The 15,700-nt window shown below is 60.2% G+C and overlaps 2 protein-coding genes across 2 annotated transcripts; both read right to left on the bottom strand.

Annotated features, from left to right (window-relative positions):
• Window positions 1-134: 134 nt before the first annotated feature.
• Window positions 135-3,238, bottom strand: ZFAND2B (zinc finger AN1-type containing 2B). The gene is made up of 9 exons (XM_068687247.1): window positions 2,875-3,238; window positions 2,627-2,721; window positions 2,323-2,454; window positions 1,899-2,050; window positions 1,565-1,660; window positions 1,407-1,473; window positions 1,242-1,318; window positions 888-966; window positions 135-736 (listed from the first exon to the last, which is right to left on the bottom strand). Exons 1-9 carry the CDS (start codon window positions 2,927-2,929, stop codon window positions 698-700), a joined length of 792 nt encoding a protein of 263 aa, XP_068543348.1. The 5' UTR covers window positions 2,930-3,238; the 3' UTR covers window positions 135-697.
• Window positions 3,239-3,470: 232 nt separating this feature from the next.
• Window positions 3,471-15,644, bottom strand: RETREG2 (reticulophagy regulator family member 2). Its single transcript, XM_068687243.1, has 9 exons — window positions 15,326-15,644; window positions 13,130-13,236; window positions 9,179-9,209; window positions 8,311-8,446; window positions 7,437-7,521; window positions 6,551-6,688; window positions 6,118-6,212; window positions 5,352-5,487; window positions 3,471-4,942 (listed from the first exon to the last, which is right to left on the bottom strand). Exons 1-9 carry the CDS (start codon window positions 15,574-15,576, stop codon window positions 4,206-4,208), a joined length of 1,716 nt encoding a protein of 571 aa, XP_068543344.1. The 5' UTR covers window positions 15,577-15,644; the 3' UTR covers window positions 3,471-4,205.
• Between the last annotated feature and the right edge of the window lie 56 nt (window positions 15,645-15,700).

Genomic DNA, 15,700 nt, shown 5'->3' with positions numbered 1-15,700 from the left:
TGCAGGGAGCAGGGAGCAGTGCAGCCGGTGCCCGCTTTGTGTCCCCGTGCTGCCACCCCCACCGTTGTGCCCCCATCCGCCCCCCTCCAGCTCGCAGCTCTGAGCCTGCTGCTCCCGCACAGCCACTCTGCGCCTCGTGCTATGCCTTTTATTTTCTCCCGAGCAGCACTTGGAAGCCTTTTCAGCGCTCCTGCAGCACCGGGCACAGCCCCACGGGCAGGAGCAGGTCCAGCAGGGAAAGCTGGCGAGGAAGCAGCACCGGGCGGCACCGACCTCCCCCAGGGGGCTGCCAGGACGCGACCCCAACCCGGGGATCAGCTCCTGCCTGCGGGGCCAGAGGGTGCTGCTGCTCCCGAGGGGATGCCCTGCAGCACGGCTGGGGCTAGAGGAGGGGATGAAGCCCCCCCAAGGCCAGCCCTGCCCTCTCCCCACCTCCCCAGCGGTGCCAGGGCACCAGCTGCGGGCTCAGCACCCTCCGTGCGCCGCCGCTCGCTTCGGCCAGCGTGCGCCTGGGCTCTCCCCAAGCCTGCCCCTCCAGGGGGTTTGCTGCACCCCCTGCACGCGGGGCTGAGCTGTCCGTGTGCGTTTGGGGAGAGGAGATGGTGCCGGGCTCCGGTCAGCATCCAGGGTGTCCTCACGGCGTCCCCGTGGGAGGCCACGGCTGCCCCCGGTGCCACCACCTCCGCGGGCGCACCTCCTACGACATGCTGCAGTTGGAGGGCTTCGAGCCGTGCGCCTGCGAGGGGAAGGAGCACGGGTGAGGAAGGCAGGACCGGAGTCTTCCTCCAGCCTGCAAGGGGCACGGGCAGAGCTCGAGCCCCCCGCCCTGGAGCAGAACCTGGAGGGTTTGAGGAAGGGGGGGGGATCCCAGGATGAACCCCGCTCACCTGCCGCTGCAGCTGCTGGTACTCGGCTTCGCTTGCCGACAGCGCCTGTGCCAGCGCCAGGTCCTCCTCCTCCTGCGTGCTGGGGGGGCAGAGGCGCAGCGTGGGCCTCGTGCCCCCCCCCCGGGGCAGCAGCAGGCGGCGTGCCCCAGCACTCGCCGTGCTCATCGCCGACCGGCAGTCACGAGCGCGTCCCCCCCCCCCAGCACCCGTGGCACAGAGCTCAGCTCAGCGACAGCTCTGGACTCGTCCCTGTGTCCCCCCCCAGGCCACGCAGGGCCATTGTCACCCCCCAGCCCCATTGTCACCCCCCCAGCCCCGTGACTCGGGCCCAGCACCGCGTGTCCCCGGCCGTACCTGGGTGGCTGCGCCGTGCCCCGCGCTGACTCCGCCAGGGACAGCTCCAGAGCGCGCTGCAGCGCTTCCTCCTCGCTCTGAAACAAAACCCAGTCCATCAGCAGGAACCTCCCCCCGAAAAAAAAACACCCCAAAACACCCCAAAAACCCAGCCAGCCCACTCACCAGGCCATTCTGCAGCACGGCAGCCGGCGGGGAGGTGCTGGGGGCCTGGGACGTGGCCGCTCTGCCCCTGTAGATGGGGGAGAAGCTGGGTCAGCGCCGGCACGAGCGGGTACAGGGAGCGGGGAGCTGGCACCGAGCGGGGTTGCCACCAAACCTACCTGGCCGAGGGGCTGTCTGCGGGCCGGGCAGCTCCACTGCTCGCTGTGCTCGCTGCTTTGGAGGAGGATGCCTGAGCCCTAGCGAGCGCGGCGTGCCTAGGACAGACGGCGGGTCCGTGAGCGAGCGCCCCGGCACCGCGGGGCACCCCTGCGTGCTGAGCGCCCAGGGCGAGGATGCCGGGTGGGTGATACCCCCTCCCCGGCATCCCCTTCCTCCCAGCCACCCCTGGAGGGGATTTTTTAGCTCCGGGACGTGCAGCAGTCCCAGAGAAGGGCCCAGGGGCAGGAGGACCTTGGTTTCTCCCCCGTCACCCCGCCGTCCCCGCGCCCTCACCCAGCTTTGGAGAGCGAGTGGCCGGCCCCGCTGCAGTCGTGGTCCAGGGGGTGCCGGTGCTTCAGGCAGTAGTTCTTGTGGCACTGCTCGCAGATCACCTTCATCATCTCCTTCTGCTTGCAGCCGGGCTTCAAGCACTTGTTGGTGAAGATCTGCGAGCGGCGGTGGCGGCGCTGAGGGGGGCTGCCCCTCGGTGCCGCTTTTTGGGGTCTGTGGGGCCCGTCTCCCGCTAGGAGCTTTCCTCAGAGGCTTTTTTAGGGTGCACCAACGCTTCGGTCCTCAAGGACAAGGCTTGCACCAGGGCTGCTCCCACACCCACCCTGCCCTTCCTCCGGCCCCGCGTTGCCCCCTAAGAGCTCCCCCAGCCCCGAATTCACCCCACGAAGCCCTCGGGGTGGGGATTCTCCTGCCCTGGCGCTCCCACCTTGCGCTGGCGCTGCGCGGGGTCGGCCTTGCAGTGGCGGTCGATGTGCTCGCCCACCAGCACGTCGGGCATCTCCCCGCGCCTCACGGGCACCGGCGTGTTGCAGAGCGGGCACACGGGGACCTGAACATCCTGCGGGCGGGGCGAGAAAGGCGTCGGGGGCACGAAGCTTTGGGCGGGCGGGTGGCCACGTCCCAGGAGGGTGCCGGGCACGGCCCCACGCAACCCTCTCCGGGTGTCCCTCTGGTTGTTTTTGGGGGGGGGGGTCAGGGAATGAAGGTCGCCCCCTCCTTTTTGCGCTCACCTTCTTGTAGGCGGAGGTGCAGGCGTGCTGGGCGTAGGCGACGTGGTCGGTGCAGAAGATTTGCTGGCAGGCGTCGCACTTGAGGGGCAGGAAATCTGGGGCGGGGGGCGAGGGACGGGGACGCTCAGCTGGCACCGCGCCCCCCCCCCCCCCCCACCGCGGCTCCGCTGCGCGCCCCCCCACCCCCAGCCCCGTGTCCCCCCCCTTTTCCCACCCCCTCCATCCTTTCCCATCCCCTCCATCCTCACCCAGGCGCTGGCAGGGGGGCCACGAGCAGTGCTCCCCCAGCTCCGGGAACTCCATGGCGGCCCCGAGTCGTTTCCGTGCCGGCGTCACTCGGGGCGGGGACGCGCCCGGCACCACCCCCGCGCGGTCACGGGGCGGCCCCACGGGGTCCCTGCCTCCTGCCAGCGGTCACCCTACACCCACCCCACCGGGATGCCGCAGGGGGCACCCCCCTACAACCTCCTGTACCCCCCCAGACCCCGCCGGGGGGGTCCTGCCCAGGCTGGGGGGCGCGGTGCCGGGTATCCCCAACCCATCCCCAACCCGCAGCCGGAGGGGGTTTGCGCCACGGGGAGGGCTTCTTCTTGCTTTAAATATTGTGGGGTTCCCCCTTTTCCCCTTCTCATCCCCCTCCCCTGTCTCTGCACCCCTCCAAATCATCCCACCCAGCTCCCGGCTCTCTTCGAGGCGCTTCTGAGCCTGCAGGTGCGGTGCCGAGGTGGCCGAGGAAGAGTTGGGGAGGGAAAAGAGGAGCTTGGGCAGCCCGCAGGGCCGGGGGTCTGGGCCAGGGGGGACGCACGAGAAGAGGGACGGCGGCTGGAAGAAACTGCAGCACGGAACGGGGCCAGGAGCGAATTTCATTGATTGCCAAAAAAAAAGAAGAAAAAAAACAACCAACCAAACTCCACAGCCACCCACCCGGTAACACAACTCCGATCCGACGGGGAAAAACAGCGATCGCCCGACGCCGTGCTCCAGCAGCGATGTGAAAGGTGCCAGCGGGGTGCAGGAGGGGGTTTCTGCTTCACAGCGCCCAGCTGCTTCTGGCCCCTGGCCCCCGAGAGCCGTGTCCGACGGTGCTCCCCCTCCCTACCTCCCTCCCCCCCCCAAAACTGAACCAACGGGAGTTAAAATTATTTACACTTTCAGCCATTTAAAAACCCAATAAAATAAAAGATTGCATATGTCCTACGGGGGAATCTGGGTGTTAGCAGCAGCTACAGCTAGCTCGGTACTCTGCGTGCAAAAACGAAAAGACAAAACAGAAGACAGACCAAAATACTGCACCATTACTAGGAAGCGTTGGCTGGGGTTGGTGTTTCCATCGTGGCGTAAGGCTTCTAGGAGCCGGCTCCCCCCCTGGCAGCGGGGCAGGGGCGGCTCCCGCTCAGCCAGCGCAGAGGCCGGGCTCTAGAAGGATGGGAAGGATTCGTTATTCCAGACACAGCACATTAACACTGACGCGTTTCCAGCCCGGTCAACACAAAACACCGAAAACCCGCTGCGCGTTGGCCACGTGAGCTCTTCCTTCTTTCCAGTGACGACGGAGATAAAGGGGACGCGTGAAGGAGACCTAAGACGTAGACGCTGCTGGCATCGCTGCCTCCTCCTCGTCTCCTTGCTTTGGCAGCTCAGCGGGTGCGGGAGAGGGGGAAGCCGGAGCCGGAGCAGCAGGAGACTCTTCAGCTTCCTGCTCCTCCCCAAGCCCCAGCTCCACATCCATTTGCTCCAGCTCCCTCTGATCCAGCAGCTCAAAGTCTTCCGCTTCCTCCTCCTCCTCCGGTGAAGCTGCGGTCTCTGTCTCCACCGCTTCGCTCTCCGACAGCTGCGCTTGGAAGCTCAGTTTCTCTTCGGGCTCAGTGGGGAGGAACTCAGAGAGGGAGGGCCCCTCGCTGGCCTCCGAGGAGCGCAGCAGGGCGGAGAGGGTGTTCTGCACCGCCGTGGTAATGGCAGTGGTGACGATCTCCTCGCTCAGCGTGTCGATGCAGATGCCCAGGCCCGGCGCAGGGACAGTCTCGGGCTCCCCGTCGCCTCCTGCCACTTGCCCGCTCCCGTTGAAGTGCGTATTTACAAAATGGAGAGGAGACGCGAGGCGAAGGATGGAGAGGTCAGAGTCCGCAGCCTCCTTCTCTGCCGAGTCCAGCTCACGGGCAGCGTGGGCAAGCTCGGGACCCAGAGGCACACCGAATGCATCTTCATCGCTCTGTGGTCCCAGATCTCTGGAATGATATTCTTCCACGGAGGGAAACTCTGCCAGGTCCTTGGAAAACGACTCCTCTGGCTCGCTGTGCAGACTCTGCTGATCCAGGTCTGGAAGGCAGCGGCATTAAGATCAGCATTAAGGCACGGGTCACCTTGCCTTGACCCAGAGCACTGACATTGCCCAGCTACCTTCTCCCTGCTGACACGCCAGGGCTTGCTTTTGAGCCTTCTCCCAGCTCTGGGAGCGCAGCAGGAAGGCGCCTGCAGTTATTCCCTGCTCCTAGTGGCACAACTCACCTGCAGCCTTCTCTTTTTTTTCCATCTATGTGCTCTGTGCCCAGAGAAGACCAGCTTCCCCAGCTCACGCTCTGCACCCAGAGCACTCCACTAAAACCCGTGGGCTCAGGGAAATCCCCCTGCAAACAGCTGGGTTCTCTCCCTGTCCTCCCATTCAGAGCAGTTGTTGTGGGACAGGACACCCAGGGGAAGGGAGGCAGCAAAATGTCCCATCATATACCTTCGGAAACATCCGTCAGCTGTGGGGTGGTAGCCCTTGAGACAGAAAAGCCCCCGCTCTCCAGGATGGAAGCCTCCTCATCAGAGAGCTCAGAATCTGTGATCGACAGTGCCAGGGCAGTTTTCTTCACATCCACCTGCATGGGATGAAAGAGGAAGAAGTTCCTGGATGTCTGACTCCACACAGAGCTTCCAGGGAGGTTTTTTTTTTTGGCTTTTGCTGGAGAGAGACTGTGCAGGGACAGGATGATAGCAGGAGGGATCTGGGCAAAGTGCTCACTGCATTGCCAGCAAAGGTTAGCCTTAAATCACCGGCTTTCCTGCAATAATTCATTGCCTGAAGCTTTGCTGGCTCTCAGTGAAGAGCCTGAAAGAGCCAGAGCAAGATGGGATCACCCTGCAGGAGTATCAGAAGGCTCGAATCCTTCTCATGCCAATGCCAAAGAGCAAAATCCCCCTTCCCTCTTACTTTCACACTAGACCCAAAGAAATCTTCCACATGTAGCAGTGGCTCAAGTATCTGCATCATTTTGGAAGCCAGTTTCCCACCTCACAGCCCCAGCTCCAAGCCCAGAACTCCTGCAAAGGCAGACACTGGGCCCATCGCTGTGGTGCACGCATAGAAGGGTCTCCCTTGGGATTCTTCAAGGTGATTTCTTGCTCTGCTCTTTAGCAGTGTGGCTGCAGTCACACCACACCCTGGTCCTCAAGCTACGACAGCCCTGAGAGGAGGGGCTGGTTCCCGCATAGCTCTGCTGTGCTCTTACCACTGGGGAGAAGCCTGAGAGCTCTGCCTCACTCTCGCTCTCCGTCTCTGCCGTTGGCTCATCACCTGCTGCAGGCTCACTCTTCCCTTGGCGCTCTACGAGGAAAAGAAGAAAGGCTTGCCAGGAGACTGAAAGAATTTTCTGTACATCACTCATCCACTACTCCTCTGTAAAACCACGCAGGTTTCCCAGAATCTAAGAGTTCCCAGAAACAATTACGATCTGCTGCTCTACTCTGCTGTTCCCAGGACAACAGGCACTTACCCGCCCAGCTACTCTCCCCCAGACCCTCAGGTTTCAGCCTGTTTTCCCCTGCTCTGTCGCAGCCTTTTGACACAAACTGTAGTCAAACACACTCGCCCCTTGGCCCTCTGCTCAGGCTCCACCCCGGGAGCACAGGGCCAGCAGGAGTTGAGGGAAGGTGAGTCCTTACTCTTCTTCTCGTGCTTGTGGTGCAGCGTCTCTGCCTTCATACTGTAGTCCAGTTTCATCAGGACAGGCTCCAATCGCGTGTACATCCTCTGGATCAGCTCGTGATAGACCACCAACGGCCAGAGAAGAATGCTGAGCACTGCAAACACAGGAGGCAGGGAGTGGGAAACAGACCGAGCGCAACGCAGCAAATTCACAGGGCGCCAGCAACTCTGCATCGAGGGACGGGCAGTCGAAAGGGATCTGCTCTCCATCTGACTGCCTAAAATCCTCACCCTTGGCTGTTCTTACTCATTCCAAAGCAGCTTAATTAGACAGGTTTTCTTAACCAATCAATTTTGTTGAGGTGAAGCACAAGCCCTGGACTTCAGCCACTGTGTTGCAGCCCAAACGTGCAACAAAGGCCCAGAAATTGGGCGTTTACAACTAAAAATCACCGAAACCTTTAGAAGGGGAGCAGCACAGAGCTCAAATCTAGATGCGCTAGCAGCAGAGCACCTGAGCCATCTTCACAGTTAGCAGGGAATGATAATGCAGGTTAAAAAGCCCTAATTGCTAACAATGCAGTTTCTTTAATCACTCAATCTGGATTTGCCCACTCTAGGAAATGAGAGACTGCAGCTCTCTGCTCCTCTGGGACCTCAGCAGCACAGCCCCATGGATAGAAGAGGAAAGCAATGTTTTAATGGTGCTCCCTCTCCTGCCTTTGCAGCTGTACTGCACGCACACACCTACAGGGAGACTTCCCAGAGCTCCCTGCTCGTATTGATTTGTCATCTAGCGCAGATGCCCCCAGGAAAACCACATGAGTGTTTCTACCGGTGAATCAACAGCACGGCTGGGTCACGTTTCAGCTTAAGTCACAAGGGAGAGCTGCTTATACTCACAAATGATGTAGGAGATCATGATGCCTGGAACATAGTGTCCAACGACAGCCAGAATCAGGCAGCCCGAACAGACGCTCATGCAGAACTGAAGGAAGAGAGGAACAAAGAGAAGTGACAAGAGGCAGAGATACATCCAGGCAACCAGCGCAGGAAACCCAGCTGGAGCAAAGAGAGGGATGCTCCTCACAAAGCAATAAGGAGGTTTGTTTATAACGGAGCGGCCCTACAAAAGCTAGGGCCCTCTAAGGGCTTTGCTCCCTATGGTCGTAGTCCCCTGCCAGCTGTTGCAGGGACGGCGTTTTAACAACAGAGCAATCAGCAGAGACAAAAACCCACTCCTGGCGCACCGGACCCCAGTAAGCTCGACATAATCCTCATGGCTCATCCGTCCTATTTCTGTGCTAAGGTAACTCGTCTACAAACCTGTTCCAAACAACACGTCACAGCCACCAGAGCTCATGACGAGTTTCCATGCACTCAGGAGCAGTGCTGCACGTGGGCTTGGCTAGCTACAACCTGCCAAATAGGTAGGAGCAGCCTAAAGGGTCGAGTGGAGCCTACGAGAGAGGCAGAGCCTGGAGAAGGAGCCCCTTTCTTCTTCCTACTCCCAATCTAAGAGCTTTCTCTGCACGCTAAGGAATAAAAACACCTATAGTTAGCCATTCACAGAAGGCACCGAGTTCTGCTCCAGTTTACAAACACTGGGAGCCAATTACTCAGTATTTAAGCTTCCCGTGACACAGAGTCTGAAAGGAAGGAACAGCAAACGTTAAGCGGGGATAGCAACGGTAAAAACATTGATCTGACATTCCTCCACCTCCTAGGCAATGGAAAGAATAGCCCCTGCACAGAAGAGTAGGTATCTCCAGCTTACCTTGGCAGGATTTTGCCTCTTGTACTGTAGCAGTTCCTGCAGGTACAGCCTGAAGGTGACCCAGCTCTCTGCCAGGCAGTGGCACAGCTCAGGGACACTGAGCAGGTGAGGCTGTGCCCCTGAAGTCACCCCCTCGCTAGAGACAGACAAGAGCAAGAAGACAACCTTTGAACACGGTCTGCTTGGTTCGGGGGTACAGCTGCACGGGGAAGTGGAGATCCCTGCCCCAGGCTTGGCCACACTGACTGCATCTGCAGCTGAACTCTGGAGGACGCTGGATTTGTAGACGTGTTTTGCTTTTTAACCAGGAAGGGAGCCAAGGGGCAGCTGAGCCAAGCAGCAGACACCGTGCCACAGCATTGCCATGCCACAGGCCCAAGATGCACGGCAGGTTTTGCTCTGAGCCACACAGACAGAAGCGCTGGAGGTGGCACCGGTTACGTGGCTTTCTCTGGCACCACTTGGAGGGGAGGGAAGTGCAGTGCTCAGACCTGTAACCACGGCCAAGCATGGGCTGCAAGCTCCGCTGCCACAGGCAGCGCTTAAAGCCTGCAAAAGTCAGCCTCAGGGATCTCCTCCGCTCTGGAGGATTCTTAAAATAGCCCAGGATAGATCCAGGAAAGAAACCCGAGAGGTCCTAACATCAGCAGCACCTGAGTTTTATTGCTGCTTCAACAGCATTAACTTTCCCCTGAGTCTCCAACTGTGGCTCCGGAGCTGCTGAACAGTTTAGGAGAAACCACTACCAGGGTTTCACAGGAGCCATGCAGTCTCCTGACAAGAGCAAAGAGGGCAGGTGAGATCACCATGCTGAGTTAAGGCATCTCCACTCTCCCCTTTCACCAAGGGAGCACGTTGCTGAGCTTACCTGTCCCCTCCTGGCTCCTCCGATGGCTGTGCTGTAGGGAGAACAGAGATCGGTCAGCCAAGTGAGAAATAAAACCTGACATTTTTACCACTCGAGCAGAGCACAGCTGGAAACACATCGCCTTCAGCCAGGGTCGCACCCTGGGGACCTTCTCCGTACTCTCAAGCAAGCAGGAATCGCTGGCTTGGAGTCTGCACCGCCCAGGCTTCGCTCAAGTCTGAAGCCCCACACGTTTGGGCGTCCCCTTGGGATGCGGAGCCATCCCTGAAGACAATTGCAGCTGCCCAGCCCCTGTTATTCCCCCAGGACTGCCGGCACCGTCCCTGAGCTGGGCAGCGTGTCAGCTCCCTCCCCGGAGCTCCATGTGGAGCTGCGTTCCCCTCTGCCCAGCCCACAGTCCCTGGCAGGATGCTGCGTACAAATGCCAGAGATCTCCCTGCTGCCTCTGCCCTTTCCCGTGGAATTAAGCGCCGAATAGCAGCCTCATGCATAATTAGCTAATTTTAGGGCTCTTTTGTCTCCTGACAGCCCTCCGTGCCAGCAAGGCACGGATATAACTACCCTGCTAAGCCTGGATAAGAAAGCTTCTCCCATTTCCCTCTGCACCCAACCCAGCGATGATCAAGCAGAGCTGAAGGGAGGAGCGGTGCTTTAGTGGCACGGGCCACACGCAATCATGCTCTGCTTTTAGATGTACAGGGGGAAAAAAATATCCCAAATATTTCTATGACAGCTGGGACTCCCAGCCTGGCTGCCCACAGATGCGGGTGTCCTGCTGAGTGGTGCCTGAGGATGTACAGGGCCCGGAGTTCTTCCAGCAGCAGAATCTTTGTGAGGATGCCCACAGCAAGGCCTCGGTGATGTCGTCAAGGCTTCTCAAGGTCTACACAACAAGGGCTTAAAAACGCCACATGAGTAAAAAGGGGTTTGGAGCCTCCCTGGAGCCATCAGAGGGTGAGAACAGCAGCGACTTCCCCAAGGAAAGCGGCCCCGTCACCATTTTCCCAAGGCAGGGGACGCCGGGCCAAGTATGTCAGCCTCCTCCGAGCGCCGCAGGCTCTGCACCAGAGCAGTGGAGCGGGAGGCCATCCGCAGAGGGGAGGAGGCAGTTCTTTGAGAGCGTGACCCAGATTTCCAGTAATCGGGCCTGACAAGAGGAGCCAAGCGCTCCCAGCCGCTCCCCTGCCCACTGGGCTCATCAGGACCTCAGGCTCACGCGAGAAAAGGGCGTCAGGGATGCAGCTGCACCCCCCTGGGGCACTCAGTTCCCTCTCACAACCGCCGCTGTTGTGGGAATCTAAAGCTGCTTACTGGCAGCGCGCAGCAATCCGGCCGTATCTCAAAGCCTCGTCTTTTAGATGTGATAAAGCACCAAAGAAATCACTTTTGGCCTCGGCCCAGCTGGGGCTGCTGGCCACGCTGGTTGTACCAGCTCCCCGCTGGAGAGGCAGGGTGCCACAGAGCTCCTCTCCTCTCCTCCGCCTGCCTGCTTTAGTCCGAGCCATCCAAAATATGCCAGCAGAGGGAGCGAAACGGTTCTCGACCGCTTCCGAGAGACTTTTGGGAGCTGCAGAGCGTTTCAGCGGGCCGCAGTGCTCACGTGATTCCACCTCCCTGGCAAAACGCAGCCTGTCATTAAAGCCAGCAGCATCCTCCTTCCTGCAAGAGCATGACCTGCCCGGCTCAGCGCACCGGGGCCTTGCACCAGCTGGAGGAACGCTCCAACCACCGTAAAGCCAGAGCCGAAACCTCGCTGGCAGCGCTTCGCACCGGGCTGTGGATTAATGCAAACCGCTTGACACACTCCAGACCCTGCTGGGAGAGAGCAGCCAGCCACGCAGGAGTCGCAGCCACACGGTGGTACTGACAAATCCTCGCTGATGGATGGATTCCTTGGCCCTTACAGGTTTCCAACGCTTCCCCAGGCAGCATTCTTCATGTGTACGCTTCAGCGAGAAGGCAGGGGCCCTTTTTAAGGAGTGCCAGCGTTCAGCTGCAACGCGGCCATCGCCGGAGCTTTCCTGCACTAAACTCTCCCTGAACCACGGCTGCTGAACAAGGCTGTGAGAGCCAGCCCTGCTTGGTAGCTATCCCAGGAGAAAACAGGAGGTGCTTCCCAAGTCCCTGAACAGTATTTAGGAAATCTTGTGACTACGTACGGAGAAAACACCCTGCATTCAAGCTGGAAACACGCAGTCCTGTCCGGCAGGACCTGTAAAGGTTGTGCCTCTCAGTGCCATTAGCGTGCCCCCGCTCACAAAGCGTGAGTAAGTGCCAAATAAATGCTGAGGTTTTAGCATTCCTTCAGGAGCGATGCTATAAGCAGTCACCCGAGACACGCAGACCTGCCACAAGCTGAGGTTTGTGTATATACGTGCCAGTTCTCCAAGGTGTGGTGCTGACCTACTTCCAAAATGCTCCTGGAAAGGCTTTCAGGAAGCACCGAGGAGGAAAGCCACAACGCTACAGCCCTGCTGCAGCGGGCGGCGCACAAAAACCCCTAAGTATTTAGCGGGGTCAGTTCCTGAGGCCCCTCAGGAACGCAGAGCACTGCTCCTTCCTTGTGGAGGCTGGGGAAACGGGCTCAAATCTGGGGACTGTCAAATCTGGGGCTGTGAGCTCACCAGGTACACCAGAAAATGTCCCCGGTCTTTGCTTCCAGCAGCTGGGAAGCAGCAAGGAGCCAGAAGGGAGTGAAACGCAGGGAAGAGCACCGAGTGCGTTCAGCAGGATGTGCGCTGCCTTCTTACAGAGCCGGTGTCACAGGAACTGCTGGTGGAACCCCCGGCTTTGTGCGTTGCTTTTGTTTTTGTGCCTTTGATGTTTTTGTTTTGTTGTTGTTTCCACTCCTCGCTGCTCTGTATCACACAAACGGATTTCAGTGCGGATTTCCTATTCCCTCTGTGACAGCACAACTTTCACAGGCCTGGTGCTTTCTGGAGTGCTTCTACCCCTTACCTGCCTCAATAACACCATTCTCTACCGGACACCAAGCCTTTGCATTTCTGGCCACGTTTCAAGCGAGATGTTTTGGGTTGGCTTTAAACTATTCCCTTAAAAAAACAATGTGAATAAGCAGGAAATTAAATTGGCCATTCCAGTTTGGCTGCCTGGTTACCTCAACCGCACAAAGCAAACAGTATTGAGACGACAGCTGAAACGTATCTAATCTTATCAGGGCTTCTGTGAAAGCACCCTTTAAGTCAGTACCCCTCTAGGTCAAATAAAGGGCACCTTACAAACACGCGTATAGAGGGGCTTTCATTCAGAAACCCTCCCCAGAGCAGAGGGCTGAGGATGGAGGGCCCCAAGCTGCCTTTGAACAGCAGCAGTAGGCAGGTCTGAGTCCAGTTGTTGAAAAAGAAACTCCGGGGAAGGAGGCACTCGAAGCAGACAGCGGCCTGCCATGCCTGTCATCGCTGTGAGACCGCTCCTCTCGTTGCTTTTGTGCCCGATGTTGGCAAAGAGCCTTGGATAAAAGGGGGAGATAAGCCCGAGAGGGGCTGCCCTGACCTCACCGCCCGCTCTGCTACCTGCCGCCAGGGCTCTCAGCTGCTCTGCCTCTTTCAGGGCGCGAGCCCACGCTGCACTCAGCCAGCACCGGCGTAATTCAACCCCCCGTTTCCTTCCCCCAGCTCAGGGCTGAAACGCTCGCGCTCCGTGCCACCTGCGGGAGAGGAAGGATGCAGCAGAAACACCGCATCATCCCTGCCAGCAGCCTGGGCACCCTTAGTCACGCTCACCAGGAACTGCGAGCAATTTTCTCCATCCTCAAGGACTCGGCACGCTGCTTCCCACAGGCAAAGACTTGCCCAGGGGGTGCCTGCTGGGACTTCGACACAAACAGGCAAGAGGCAGCAGTGCCAAAGCCTGCGGGTGCAGCAGGATCGGGGCTCTAGGAGAGGCGGCTGTGGCCACGAGCACCGTGTCGCTAGCTCCAGCGCTACCCACCTGAGAAGTCAAACAGGAACCTGGGCTTCCACCTCTCCAGCAAGAGGACGCCGAGGAGCGACATGCTGAGGAGAAAGAGGGGTCTCAGGGAGGTGGAGGAAAACAACCTGGAAATCAAAGGAGAAATGGTTAGCGGGGAGGGGGAAGCGAGCAGATCCGGCAGAGCAGACGCATGCGACGGCCACGGAGCGACGCAGCAAGCGCTGCAGGCACCCCCCCGCCCCCGGGCGCTGTCAAATGGCGCCTTTGCCCACGAGCAGACAGCCGCCTGCCTGCCTGCCAGCCCCCAGCGCTCTCCTCCCCTGCTGCCGAGCTCCTCCTCCGGTTGTAAAACACGGCCGAGGCTCCGTAGTACGAGTGCCTCCCAAATCCTCAAGGTGGAGGCTGCAGATAACAGCAGCACGAAGCGTCGGGGCAGGCCCCGAGGCTGAGAATCGGCCTCTCCTCTGCAAATTCGTGGCCTGCTTCTCCTCGCCAGGCCCAGCACCACCCAAACAGCACCCAAACAGCACCCAAACAGCCCCTGCACCTGCTCTTTCCTCACGAGCCTCTCGCTGTTTATTCGGAGCCCAGCACTTAGCAGGCTTAGCCGCTCACTTGACTCTATCATAAAACCTCTCATGGCCCTCAGCAACACGTTGGCTCGAGCCAAGCGCACAGAGCACTCGCACAGCCGCACGATCCCATCACCCAGGAGCTAATCTCCCCAATTTATGATATGTCCAGGACATCTAACTTCATAAACTCAGCGGTGGAGGTCCCAGGTGGCCGTCAGCATTCCCCCTTTTCTCCAAGGGGAACGCCTTCGCCCTCTGCCCAGCGCCAAGAGCCCCTCTTTGGGAAGGAAGGGCAGCTCCACTGCTTCACCTTCCCCCTCTCCAACCAGCACACGTCCGAAAACAACACCACAAACACCCAGAACTGGAGAGCACGGGGGTGCAGGGCTGTGCTCCACAAGGCACAGCCAGCTGCAGGGGGCTCCGGGCCACCGAGGACACCCACACGCCGTGACCCAAACGACAAAGGTTTCATCCTTTCTCATGGGACAGCAGCTCCGGGAGAATTTCCTCCTGGTTCCTCTGTTTATGGGTTTCAGATGAAGGATACTGGCCGAATCCTCCGTGGGACTGAAAATAATTCCTCCCCAGCCACGATTTTCAAACCTCTGTCCTCCGACAATTATTCTGGGCGCTCTGAATTTCTCTCCCAAACCCTTTAGCCACCGCTGTTCGCATCATCTCCCCCTCCTGACAACTTCAAAGCCTCCGCTCCCTTCCAGCCTCCTGGTTCAGCACCAGAAAATCGCAGGGAGGAGGGGGCAGAGCAGAAGCAGCCCCTTCCTCACAGCCCTCCAGCTCCTTCCCGGGCCCATTTCCACGGGGGGGTCCCCGTCCTCCCCCCTCCGCAGCCTCCATCCGACAGGGTGGACGGACAACACCGACCAAAGCCCCGTTTGGGGGCGAAACGAAGCTAAAAGCAAGGATTCATTTTTAAAAATAAAGAGTGAATTGAAGCAGAAACAGGCCCCTGGGGGTATCCAGTGATGCTTTGGGGGTACCAGGGGTGCACCGTGGGTGGCGAGGGGAGTCCTGGGGGTAACTGGGGGGGGTCTCGGGGGGTCCTGGAGATATCTGGGGGTTCCCCAGGGGTATTGGGGGAGTCCTAGGGGGTCCTGGGGGTATCCAGGGCTCCCCCGGGGGGTATTGGGGGGGTCCTGGAGATATCTGGGGGTGCCCCAGAGGTATTGGGTGTGGGTCCCAGGGGGTCCTGGGGATATCTGGGGGTTCCCCAGGGGTATTGGGGTGGGTCCTAGGCTGTCCTGGGGGGGATCTCGGGGGGGGGTTTGGAGATATCCGGGGTGCCCCGAGGGGGGGTCCTGGAGATATCTGGGGGCTCCCTGGGGGTATTGGGGGGAATCTCAGGGGGTCCTGGGGGTGTCCTGGAGATGCCCCGGGGGGCACTGGGGGGGTCCTGGGGATATCCGGGGGCTCCCCAGGGATATTGGGGGGGGCCTCAGGGGGTCTTGGGGATATCCAGGGGTATCGGGGGGGGGGTCCCGGGGGTATCCGGGGGGTGCCTTGGGGCTACCTGGGGGTGTCTGGGGGCGACCTGGGGGGGGGTCCCGGCGGTAACCATGGGAGCCCCGGGGGTGCCCTGAGGATTCCCGGGGGTGTCGCGGTGCCCCCCCCATCTCACCAGAGGCCCCCTCCGAGCGCGGCGGCGCTGAGCAGGCTGTGCAGGGGCCTCTCCCACACCAGCAGCCGCTGCGCCGCCGCCAGCGCCGCCTCCCAGCCCCGCAGCCGCTGCCGCAGCGCCGCCGCCAAGCGCTCCACGGCCGCTTCCTCCTCCTCCTCTTCCTCCTCCTCTTCCTCTTCTTCCTCCTCAGCCACCGCCGCTGCCGCTGCCGCCGCCGCCTCCTGCCCTTCGTCAGCCCGGGCGCTCGCCATGGCGGCGGGCGGCGGGAGCGGGCGGCGCCGCCTCAGCGGGACCGGCGGCCGCGGGCGCCGCGCGCATGCGCAGCCCCCGCTGAGGCGCTGAGGCGGGCGGTGGGGGGGGGGGGGGGTGTGCGCA

Source organism: Anas acuta, chromosome 6 (assembly GCF_963932015.1).
Source record: "Anas acuta chromosome 6, bAnaAcu1.1, whole genome shotgun sequence".
Classification (NCBI taxonomy): Eukaryota; Metazoa; Chordata; class Aves; order Anseriformes; family Anatidae; genus Anas; species Anas acuta.
Note: the sequence above shows the minus strand (reverse complement) of the source record. Positions and strands in the feature narration are given on the sequence as shown.

Bases quoted from the DNA above. Each gene is read 5' to 3' on its own strand.
- ZFAND2B (XM_068687247.1), bottom strand. From the start codon at position 2,929: ATGGAGTTCCCGGAGCTGGGGGAGCACTGCTCGTGGCCCCCCTGCCAG. The intron at 2,051-2,322 runs GTGGGAGCGCCA...CGCCGCTCGCAG, and splicing joins CCGCGCAGCGCCAGCGCAAG to ATCTTCACCAACAAGTGCTT. The intron at 1,661-1,898 runs GTGAGGGCGCGG...CGTCTGTCCTAG, and splicing joins CACTCGCTCTCCAAAGCTGG to GCACGCCGCGCTCGCTAGGG.
- RETREG2 (XM_068687243.1), bottom strand. From the start codon at position 15,576: ATGGCGAGCGCCCGGGCTGACGAAGGGCAGGAGGCGGCGGCGGCAGCG. The intron at 9,210-13,129 runs GTGGGTAGCGCT...TTCTCCCTACAG, and splicing joins GTTCCTGTTTGACTTCTCAG to CACAGCCATCGGAGGAGCCA. The intron at 5,488-6,117 runs GTAAGAGCACAG...CATCCCATGCAG, and splicing joins TCTCAGGCTTCTCCCCAGTG to GTGGATGTGAAGAAAACTGC.